Here is a 12125-nt window from a genome sequence, read left to right on the forward strand (position 1 = left end):
GAAGCGCTCTGACACCTTCGGGTAAAATCTGCGCTATATAAAAACGTGTTAAATGTTTTTGTTGTTGCTCGGAATGAAAGCAGACAACGTGCAGGCGCTGCTTGCTGAAAGTGTCCCTGTGTCTGGAAATTAGACCGGGCGAGTTCAGCACATTTTTGTGGGGCCCAACTTCTTGGCAGGGTAGACGGCGTCCACCCTGTAAAACAGTGGGTAGACGCCCTCCACACGCGTGTACCCTCCCGAATCGCTATACGTCCGAAGGTATCCTTCAAGGAGCTGAGTTGGGTGAGGGGAAACTACTTTGAAGGAACCCTGCTCTGCAGCAGATTCTTATAGCGAAGAAAAAGAGTTAGGTGCATAGTAACAAGCCTCAGCGATAATCATCGCTGAACACGCTTAGTGCGTTTTTTACTAACCCCAGTTATCGCAGGAAATTATCGCCAGGCTAACGCTGTATCAACAACGCTTAGCGCTTTGGCGATATTATTTCCAGCGATAGCCGGCGACAACGCAGTAAAACCAGCGATAATCCAGCAGAATTGGAGATGAGCTTGCTGATAGGGCCCTGTGGCCTCAACCCTAGAATGCACCTCCAATAGTACACATAGTGTAGTGTAGTCAACAAAATATCAGGCGTTAGGATCCAGCGTTAAGGGGCATTAGCGCAACTATTATCGGCGCTTCACGGCTCGGGGGCATCCTTGTAAATATCGCGATGCTGTGTCAGCGATGTTTTACATGGATTCTATGTGATGAACACCTACTTTGCATCTAATTAGCTATGCGGAGGCGTTCGGAAAACGGCAGCTAACATGCGTTAATGCATGTTAGCGCCGCCTTGATGATTGTGCCATATTAGAATCGTTGCTTTTTCGACGCTATGTGCTGAAAAAGCGGCGATATGTGTCTTGATATACCCCTCAGTTAGCAGGAGATAAGTCAAAGTAGGAACTCCCCCTAATTCAAACGCCAGAACCGGAGTGCAACTCTTCCCTGTAGCACAAACACTGCTACAGTAAGATTTCCGAAGCGAAACACACAGAACTACTTCTCCCACAAACCTCCAGCGGAAGTGCGTCACAACACGTGACGAGTTCCTCCAGCTGCTGAGACAGCGCGCGCGTAATTTGGTAGGAGATCCCGGTGTTGCCCACCTTGCCAGTGCAAGCTTCTCCTGCGTCGCCAGGCATTCCTGCTCGCCCCAGGAAACCGAGTTGACCGCCCTACGTCGACATGTCCGGTCCTGACAGGGGGGAGGAGGAGTGGCCCAAAAGTCTCCCCCAGATGAAAGTGAGTGGTGAGAGGGTTTGACCCGCCAGAGGAGGGGCCAATGATGAAGGCGGGGCTTGTGGATAAAACAAAGTTGCATGGGAAAGGGCTTTCAAAACTTTGACATGTCCAGACAAGTATTGTTTAACGGCTACGATTAAAATATGAGCTATTGATTGATCATTGCTTGCAGTGGCTGAACTGTGGCCTTCTGTGCTCGAACTGTATCTTCGTTTGCTACAGGGAGTATGTAGCTTAGTTGGCAACAGTGTATCTGTAGACCAGTTTACATTCCGTATTGTTAAAGTCATCCACCTAAAACGATTGTCTTCTGGAAAGCCAACTTCCTAGATTATAAAACTAGAAAACAGAACACGTTAGAAGACAAAGCAAACCCTTTCTTGCATTCTTTGCTATGCACTTGCGTATGCTTATTCTCAAGGGCTACTATTCATTAACTAATGGCAACGTGTAAATCGAATAGTTTTGCACTCAAAATGGCACTCCAGGTAACACCCTCCCACCCCCCAAGATGTATTATTTAGAGGTATATTATTTTCTTTCCTTCTTTGCATCTGTAAGCTCCTACCCCACCTTACCACCATCACTTCATTAAAATGGAATGGAAAATTTTTGTGAATAAACAAAATCACTCTTCCACCCCCTTTTTCTATAACCCCTTTTGAGTGTACTCTGTAACTCTTGTGTAAAACTTTTAGACCAGCAAGGTGAAATGCTACTTAAAAAAAAAAAAGAGATGAGAGCATGAACCACAGTCTGTTACTTTGACGACTCGCTGTAACACAGCCATAGATGTGCAATTCTGAAAAAATCTGGCAGTTAATAAAAGCTGTCTGTAGTCTGGACTGCTGGAATTAATGCGACAACGAGGACCCAGTTGTTCAACATTGTTGATTAGATTATGTGGTAAAGAAGACAAATTATGCAGCATTATGTGGCACATTCTGTTGTAGTTTTGTGTCACTATTTTATCATTATAACACACATTAATACTGTTTTGGCAAATTATTCACTTTGTTAGCACCAGTTTAACACCTGAACACAGCAATCAAGTAACGAAAGGTTAACCTTTGCAAAGGGTAGTAAGTGTGCACTTATTTTTAGTAGGTTGGTCTTTTTGAACTAGAAATATTTTTTTCTTTACATCTGCAAATTCTGCAGCAGTTGTTTTATGAGGCCAGTGTAATATGACTTTAATTATGCAGAAAGTGCCACAAATGCAGAATTGCACCATTCCAGTAGCCCTACTTACAATATATAATTACAAACTACCTTTATTAGACTGGTGAATTTTTTTAAACAGAAGCTGAATAATAACTATTCTTATTGGTGAAAATGAGTTATGAGTGTTCTGTTGTTGAAAAAAATAGGTTCATCGTGATTAGCAACCCAGGATACTGGAGAACTATGCAGCCCAGGTTGTGGTTGCAGGAGCCGGGTTCCAAGTTCTAGATTCAATCTGGAACCTCGAGGCGATGGTGCTTTTTCTCTGCATGAGAGCCTAGGAGGGAGAGAAAACATTAGCAGATCAATCATTTCAGTTCGATTTGACAATGACTTCTAAGAATCACAGATGCCCAATTAAGTTTTAGTAGGCTTATTACAAAGCCAAAAATAGCTGGACGTACAAGCACCTCAAGATAAGGGTGTAAAGATACATTGGGACTAATGCAAAGCTAAATATGCGAAAGAAGGTCAGGCGGTGCAAAATGCCCAAAATTATCAATTAGAGAACCAGGGTACAAAAGATAAGGAAGAACACGTCCTGGTTACCCTTCATCGAAAGTCCTTAAAATAAAGTTTTGTTCTATCCTTACACTAACGTGAGATCCCTACTTAGCTTTTCCCAAGGCAAGATTCATTAAAGTGTCAGCATATGAAACCCTTCTAAGAAGTCTCCCTACATGGGTCGGGTCAAGTTGCATAAAGCCACTTAGGCAGAGCTTATTCTAAGATGCTCTTCCTCTCTGGTCAGTTTTCCTACTTACAATACACCAATACCAAATGAAATGTCCCAAAATCCTTTACAGCATCACGCCATCCCATCAGGCCACCTCCTCACAGGCAACTTTACACTGGGCAAGGATGCTCCCAAGCCTCGGTAGGATGACCTTGATTCCCAGGCTCCCTCCAACTTCTCCCAGTTCTCAACTATCGGTATCAACGCTCAATGTATCCTCTTCTCCTCCTCGCCTAACTCCTAAAACAAAAGACATTATTCTATGCTAACAAGGATGATTCTTCCACCTGCAACAGAAACGTGAGAAAGAACAAAATCCAACATCCACATGAAATTTAACTGTTTAATTCTACTGCGAGAGCTTCCAGAGAAAATACATTTCAGGCCTACAGAAATCGGCCAACATAAGAAAATGGCACACAGGCTCATCAAATATGTAAAATTGTCCAGGCCAGTGCTTTTCTATACAGAAAAGGAGAAAGGCTTTAATTACACATTAAAACGATATTTCTGCACAAACTAAGGTCAGTCAGGCACAGGGTTCAAATACTGGTGTTACAGGATTGTAATAACATAGAAAATGACTTGGCGAGTGTTGAGATGAGAATGTCCTGCATGATACCCAGCAATGTACTCCTGCCCTGAGTGCCCAACTGCTGGCAACTCTGGTATCATGATTGTTATTTCGGTCCTGGTGTCGAGCTAATCTAGCTTGGACGCAGAAGCCAGGGTCTTCTCCGCAAAATGCAAGGTTCAGGACCTATCTTGACCTGAAGTGGTGCATCGGACGTGCTATCCCTGTCTTGGGCTTAGCACATAAAGCAGTGGTGTCAGTTTACTGTGTTTTATGATCTCCTAGTCAACCAGACTTTTTTATTTGTGGGAGTGAGGGTGTGTCCTATTGACTCTTGTGTAACATTCAGCTCTTATATGAAAATCGGTAGCAAAAACTGCAGGGGTGTGGAATTTAATAAAATATCTTCTTGTCCATGGGGCAGGTTGCTTCATAAATCTACTTGTCCTGTAACAAAATGCACTTGTTCCTTTGATTCTATGTAGTGTAGTGCCAAATTATGATAGCATTTTCATTAGATAAGTGCTCTGATAAAGCCTCTCTGATTATGCCAGTGCTCATACCATAGTAGTGTTTGAATACTTGCAATCCCCTTATGTTGCCACGTTTCCGCAGGTCTACATACTGGGACTGAAGGTAGTGGTAAGCAATAGTTACAGGGTTAGAATACCATTTTGAATCTGTGCAAACCTACTAACTTGCATGTTTTAAGGGTTTTCAAAAATTCTTCTCTAATCTATTCCCATACTGAGAAATGTTGGAAATTTACTCCTGACAATCGCAGAAGTAAACCTTCTTCCAGAGTTGGGGAAAAAGTGGTTGGAGAGAAAGTGAACTCGCAAACACTCAGATTTTCGCATGAGCTAATCCACACATGCACATTTGCTCATGCTAAAATGCAGTTCACATATATTTTCTAGGAGTACTATTTCTTGTCCTACTTCTGGAAATTCTTGCGAGTTCACGGAAGCCATATAGCTGCACTTAATGCAGGGACCTATACCATGGGTGCACTTTTGAGACTTTCTTTAATAATTGGGCCCCTAATTTGGTCTGGCGTTGACCATGCTCTTTTGCGTTTATTTAAATTCTGTCTCACTCTCTGTATCGGCTGGCTTCACTGGGAGTGACAGCATTCTGCTCTTTCACAAGGAGTTTATCGTCACACAAAGTAGGTTTGTTCAGTGCCAGTAACTACTGTGGCAGTGTGTGCTTTTTGAGGCCCAAAAACATTTTTGCTTTTGACAATGTTTGAAATAATGGTGAGGGCCTGGCAACTCCCACAACAATAAGGTTTTAGAAAAACCATGCCAAAACAAGCCAGACATTGACAAAACTGACCAATAATTTCAGACCTACTGACTTTGCCAATGCTTGTTTATTTTTGTTAACCATAATCTTATTGGTACTGGTTACACTGATTTTCGATTATGAATATTTTTGGCAAATACTAGCATGCATCAGCACGTTACTTAAATGATGCTGCAGAGAAATGGTACCTGAAATTTTACAGTAGTTTAGCAAAATGTTTTTTTCCTGCTTTCATTTTTTTATGAACATTTTATTTTGAAAGCAAAGAATCCTCATTCTTGCTGTCAAGCTACAGCAAATATTTGCATCAAATCAGAACATTCTGGGAGCATTATACATAGCCTCATATTGCTAAACTTTGAAAACGTGTGCGCACATTTTTATACTGGAACCACTGTCAGTAGTGCAGTCACAGCTTACAACATTTACTTAGAGCGCTCACCCTAATAATAAAGGCTTTCAATTAATGAACCAAAAATACAAGTTTGAACAGCATTAACATATGTACAAAATATTACCTTAACTGCAGACAGTGCCATTCCCTGATCCATAATGTGGTACTGCAAACTGGTAGCCAAAGGGTTTGTGCCGCAGGGGGTTGGGCCTACTTGTCCCAAGGACAAATTAGACATGAAAACTTGTTGTCCTTGACCCCAAACAATATGTCCTGGGCGTCGGGCTATAGGAATTCCACATCCCTGAAATCTGGTTGTGTGTGTTTAGTGTTGAAGCCAGGGTGGCTGCGTGGTATTCACTTATATTAATTGTTAGTATGGTTTTTCTATTCTATCTAGTAAATCTGCATGACTCATGTAAGCAGCTCTGGAATTAGAATGTGTTTGGTGCCTAGCTACCCTGCTGCCTAGCTACTAGGTGCTCTAGAATGCTCTTTGATTCAGGTGCTAAAATCTCTCTTATTCCCAAAGATTTCTTTGATTTAAACCTACATGGTAAAGTGAAGGTCTATAAGCCAGTCATCAAACCTTTAGCATATGGCGGTCACCCCATAAAACGTTTCGGTTATTTTCTTGGCAATATTGAATATAAACAAAGGTTAACTGCTGGGAAAATGTACATATCATGCAGAGGGGACAGCATTATTAGCTAGTTTCACCAGGCTGACTTGGGTGTATCGCTTGTTCCTGGTGCTGATCCTTGCATTGTCTTGAGAGACATCTCCTTGCTTCCTTCCACAAAAAGTATTGATTGTGAGAAAGTTTGCAAGGATGTTTCAAGTGTGAGTGATTCTAACTCTAAGTTACAAACTGAATTCAAAGAGATCTTTAACGAAAAGTTAGGTTGTCTCTCTGATTATGTTCACAAAATTACTCTAAAACCTGATTCTATTCCTGTCATGTGCAAAGTACGAAATGTTCCCCTGGCCATGAAAGAATCTATGCGTTTAGAACTTGAAAAATTAAAGCGTGATGAGAATATTGTTGAATCTGAGACAAGTCAGTGGTTTGCACCAGTTGTCCTTGCACGCAAGGCCTCAGGTGAAGTGCGCTTATGTGTGGACTTGCGTGCACTCAATCGTGCAGTTGTTGCGGTGATGTCACAGAAATGCTGGCGCAATTAAAAGATTCACTTATTTTTTCCACACTAGATTTACGTGCCGCTTATCATCAGGTTAACATAGATCCTACTTCCATGGATCTGACTGCCTTTATTACCCCTTTTGGGCCTTACAAGTTCACACGTCTTCCTTTCGGCTAGGTATCTGCAGCCTCTGGTTTTCAGAGAGCTATGGAGGATGTGTTAAAAGGGGTAGAGGGAGTCAAGATATATCAAGATGATGTGTTGATTCATGGTTCTTCACAAGTTGAACACGATGCAAGACTGAAATGTGTTCTCGAACGATTTCGCATGAGAGGTTTCACTCTTCGCGAGAATAAATGTAAGTTTAATCTTGCGGAAATTGATCATCTTGGTCATTGTTTGACAAGCGATGGTGTCAGATCTAGGGAGCATTTGGTATAGATTATTGTTGAACTACCCACTCCTCAATCTAGGGATGAACTAGTAATGTTCCTAGGCATGGCTGAATATTATAATAAGTTTGTGCCATGTTTTGCCAGCCGTACTCACACTCTCAGGTCTCTCTTAAAAAAAGGTGTAAAATTCTTATGGTCGCCATCAGTGTCAATTGGAGTTTGAAGAAATTAAGAGAGCACTTAATTCGGCTCCTTCCTTGCAGAGCTTTGACTCTTCTGCGGACTCTGTTCTTGTCACCGACGCGAGTTCGAAAGGATTGGGAGCTGTCCTTAAATTAAAGATGGGAAAGAGGAAACCATTATGTTCCTTTCGAGAGCTCTTGTTGGTCCAGAATTGCAGTATTCTGTGATTTAGAAAGAAGCACTTTGTATTTTTTGGGCAATCAAAAAGCTCAATAAATTTCTCTGGGGCACCTCTTTTGTCGTACACTCGGATCACAAACCGCTTAAAGACTTGTTTTGCAAGAAAGATCTAAATGAGGTTTCCTCTAGGATTTGTAAATGGGTTATAGGACTCCAAGACTTTGATTTTGTTGTAAAGTATATCCCAGGGATTGACAATAAAGTTGCTGATTGCCTTTCACGTTTAATACCCAAAAGCTCTGCTTACCTTGACTCTGAAGACTCATGGGTGATAGACAATTTCAAGGTGTGTGAGGTTGTTGAAGGTGTTGTATCTGAGATGGAATGGAGAGACTCCTTAAAAAATGACAAGGTATTGCTTGAGGTTTGCAAGTTTGTGTCTAGTGGGTGGACAGGTATTAAGTCCCTGTCTGATGATGCACGGAAATTTTGGAATGTAAGACATGAACTTTCATTACACAATGATTTCTTGTGGAGAGGAACGCGCCTTGTTCCTCCGTTTCCTCTTCGCGAGAAAATCATTCATTTAGCACACGATGGTCACCAAGGTATCTCCAAAACCAAGGAGTGAGTTTGTTTGCACTTCTGCTGGCCAGGTGTTGATATCCTGGTTGAACGCTTGGTCAGAGACTGCTGAGTGTAGAATGTGTGGCAAAGTCTGCAAAACTAGAACTCAACCTATGATTATTCGTGAACCTCCAACTAGGTGTTGGCAAAATGTTGCCCTTGATCTCTTGGGTCCTGTTTCTTCCAAGTCTGGTCAGTTTTACGTCTTGGTACTTATCGACATGTACTCTAGATGGCCAGAGGTAAAGATTACTCAAGGTATTGAAACCAGAGATGTTACAACATTTTTTAGAAAACATTTTTTACAGGGAGGGTCTTCCTGAGACTCTCTTAACTGACAATGGTGTACAACTTGTCTAGAGAGAAATGGAGGACTTTTTAGCTAAAAAAGGAATTGTTCATAAATGGTGCTCTCTTTACCACCCAGAGTGTAATTGGATGGTTGAGAGATTCAAACGTGCCTTAAAAGAATCTATTCAGTCAGCCAAGGAGCAAGGTCGTTCTGGAGAAGCACAATACTTGACAAAGTTATGGCTTATCGTTTGACTCGTCATTCTACTACTGAGAAAGTTCCAGTTGAGTTGTTTAGGGGACGCACACCTAACACTCATTTATTTCAATCTTGGATGAGAGGTAACAGGGCTGAAATTGGTGTTTCTGAGGATCCTCAGTGGAGGTCTCTCCAAGATTTCAAGTAAAAAAAGAATGAAACCTAATTTCGATGCTAGACATGCGGTTGCTCATACTTTAGTTAATCTAGGTGATTGTGTGAGAGTACGATTCCCACAGAAAATTGGAGGTACTAAGTTCTCTACACCGCGTAAAGTTGTTAAGTTATTTCTCAATGCTGTGAAACGTGATGATGGCCGCATTTGGAATCTTAATAGAATTGCACCCGTCCTCTGCTCCACTTATTTCTCATACCCAACCACCATCTTCAAAATGCATTCCTCCTCTGCGAAGGAGTACTCATTCCTGCTCAACTTCATGATTATGTCTGTAACTAGGCTTATTAGATATTGTTCACACATTTGTGTTTGGGGAAGGTGTGTGGTATTCACTTATATTATTTCTTAGTATGATTTTGTTCTATCTAGTAAATCTGTATGACTCATGTAAGCAGCTCTGGAATTAGAATGTGTTTGGTGCCTCGATACCTTGCTGCCTAGCTACTAGGTGCTCCAGAGTTGGTTGCTGCTGTGTGTCCTGTGGTTAGGATGCTTTTACCCATGTACTTAAAATAAAAGAAGAACTTCTATCTTCACCCTGCCTCTTGGTACCTCATTACAGGCCCATTCTAGATGCCCCTGGTTTAGCAAGGCACAAAATGAAGGATGAGGAGAGCTTCCCAAGACTAGCTGGAGAATGGAATCCAAACACTAAAATGAGGAGGATGTCGCCTTTAGGAATTCCACAGAATTTTGTTAGCAAGGGACTGGTGATTAGTTCTTATTGAGCACTACCAGTTTGGTTGATGGTATGGTTGCGGGCCTGGCGGCACTGCATTATCTGTTGTTCAGGGTGAGGATGTTTCTAGGTCAGACCTGACATTTTACATGTGCCTGATTGCTGTGCTTTAAGGATGATGACAACCAGGTGCAGAAATCTCACACTTCATTGTGCCCATGCTGTGGGTGATCCAGATTGGAGACATTTCCAGTTCTACCCACTGTTAGAAGCATCACTTTACACAAAGACTTTGGAGCACCCCAAGAACGACATTTTAAAGAGAATTACCCTAAACAGTTTCTGAAGTTTGAGACTATGGATCTAAGCCCACTGTCTAGAACAATGGTACTCATAGTACGGTCCACGTGCCGCCAGCGGCCCGACACGCCATCACTGGCGGCCCGCGGACCTTGCCTTGCAGTTTCCACGGCCGGCAGTAAACACAGAAGATGACTGCAGAAGCATACGTAGTGAATACGTATTAAATAGGTATTCACTACGTATGCTCCTGCGGCCATCTTCTGTGTTTACTGCCGGCCTCTGTAACGTCAGGGCACCTTCAGAAAGCTTCCCAAAAGGCCCTTTAAAAGTCAGCTGTAAGCACTTTCCCAGCTGACTTTTAAAATGGCGTTTTGGGAAGCTTCCTGTTTGGACAGAGACAGATAGAGACATAGAGGCTACAGATAGAGACAGATCGAGGCAGAGAGACAGATCGAGGCAGAGAGACAGATCGAGGCAGAGAGACAGATCGAGGCAGAGAGACAGATCGAGGCAGAGAGACAGATCGAGGCAGAGGACAGATCGAGGCAGAGAGACAGATCGAGGCAGAGAGAGATGGAGACAGGGACAGACAGAGACAGGGACAGGGACAGGCAGAGGCAGAGGCAGAGACAGATAGAGACTGGTAGAGGCAGAGACTGGTAGAGGCAGAGACTGGTAGAGGCAGAGACAGAGGGAGGGAGACAAAGGGAGACTGCCAGAGGGAGGAGGGAGACAGACAGAGGGAGACATAGAGAGGGAGAGAGACAGAGAGTGAGAGACAGGCAGAGGGAGACAGGCGGAGGGAGACAGGCAGAGGGAGACAGGCAGAGGGAGACAGGCAGAGGGAGACAGGCAGAGGGAGACAGGCAGAGGGAGACAGGCAGAGGGAGACAGGCAGAGGGAGACAGGGAGATAGGGAGAGGGAGACAGAGAGAGGGAGAGGGGGACAGAGAGAGGGAGACAGAGAGAGGGAGAGAGATGTGTGTATTCCGGGTCTGGTGGCTCAGTGGACGAATGCGTCCGCTGCAGGGGCCTGTGTTCAACCTCATGGTCCCAGTTTTTTGTTGTTGCTCTAGCCCCGCCCCTCCCCCACTGGCCCTGCTCCCACCTGTCCGGCCCTCGGCCACAAACCACACTGTAAATATGGCCGAGAGAAAGTTTGTGAATACTCATGGTCTAGAATATGCTTGGAATCCAATCCAGCCCACTTGGTTCCAGTTTCAGATTCTTCAGGGCCAAGGAAGATGATGCTATGTAGAGTACTGGAAGAGCTTCTGTGTAACCTGGGCATGTGTCTATCTGACAGCCAGTCTCCCAGAGGTGAGGGGACATCATCTGTAGTCTGCCTTTCTATTTAAACAGCGAGGTCTGCCTGGTGTCTAGAAGCCTGCTTGCCTACTAAGAGATGGAATGAGTCTGCCAAGATAAGAGAGAGACTGTCAATGAGGAGAAGTCTAGCGTGCTTGTGGCGGGAGAACACCCATAGAAAGCAGACTGCCTGAGAGAGAGCAAAGCCAGGAGTTATCCAAGCTACAGTAGGTCTTCTCGTCTCTCTCTTCGGTGCCTGTCGAGAAATGCACTTTTATAATGAGAAGGTACAGTCCGCCCAATATAGAGGATGACCATCTTTAGTGCAACCCTCATGATGAAAGTGCAGAGTTATATGAAAGCTGGAAAAGCTGAGTTTTCAACTTCTTCCTGAAGCAATTTAGTTTGTGTCAGACCTCAGGATTGGCTTAGGGAATTTTACAGCCTTGGCCCCACCTCCATGTGTTTTCATTTATAGATTCTTCGGGAGATCAGGTGTGCAGTTGCTGATTGTAAAGACTTGTGATGTATAAGGTGGGGTTAATATTTTTGCGAGTAACTTGGGCCCCAGCTCCTGTAAGGTTTATTTGCTGTGCAGAGGATGTTGAATTTAATTCTCGCTTCCAGTAAGATCCATGTATGTACGGTGAGGACAGATTTAATTTAACCCCTCTGTAATTTCAGGCCCATTTTGGCAACTTGGTTTTCAGACCCACAGTTTTTTTCTGGAGTCACGTAGATGATATTATAATCAAAATGTCCTCCATCAGGGCTGAGATCAGCTTTGCTCATTGATCCATTCAGAGGAAACACTTTTCCAGGATTTTACAAACTCTTTACCAATACATTTCACCTGTTGGTTGACCCATAGATGTAATCACAGATCTTCCATTTCTACATCAGTTTCTAACTACATATAATCGTTAGTGATTCCTTGCATCTTTTTTACATCCTAGAAATCAAAACTATAATATCCAGCCTATTTCTAAATCTCCACCCATTGCTTCCTATCACATGAAAGCATGAGCACCCTGTCTCGTAAATGTGG

General features: G+C 43.2%; 1 protein-coding gene across 3 annotated transcripts in view; it reads left to right on the forward strand.

Annotated features, from left to right (window-relative positions):
* Nucleotides 1–1086: 1086 nt before the first annotated feature.
* Nucleotides 1087–12125, forward strand: part of RAD18 (RAD18 E3 ubiquitin protein ligase) — a 588315-nt gene continuing 577276 nt past the window's right edge. For all 3 annotated transcript variants that reach the window (XM_085624487.1, XM_085624486.1, XM_085624485.1), the window contains exon 1: nucleotides 1087–1290. In XM_085624487.1, the coding sequence (XP_085480613.1) occupies nucleotides 1234–1290 (57 nt within the window). In that variant the 5' untranslated portion in view covers nucleotides 1087–1233. The remainder of the gene's footprint in view (nucleotides 1291–12125) is intronic.

The sequence above is a fragment of the Triturus cristatus genome, chromosome 9 (genome assembly GCF_964204655.1).
Source record: "Triturus cristatus chromosome 9, aTriCri1.1, whole genome shotgun sequence".
In the NCBI taxonomy this organism is placed as follows: Eukaryota; Metazoa; Chordata; class Amphibia; order Caudata; family Salamandridae; genus Triturus; species Triturus cristatus.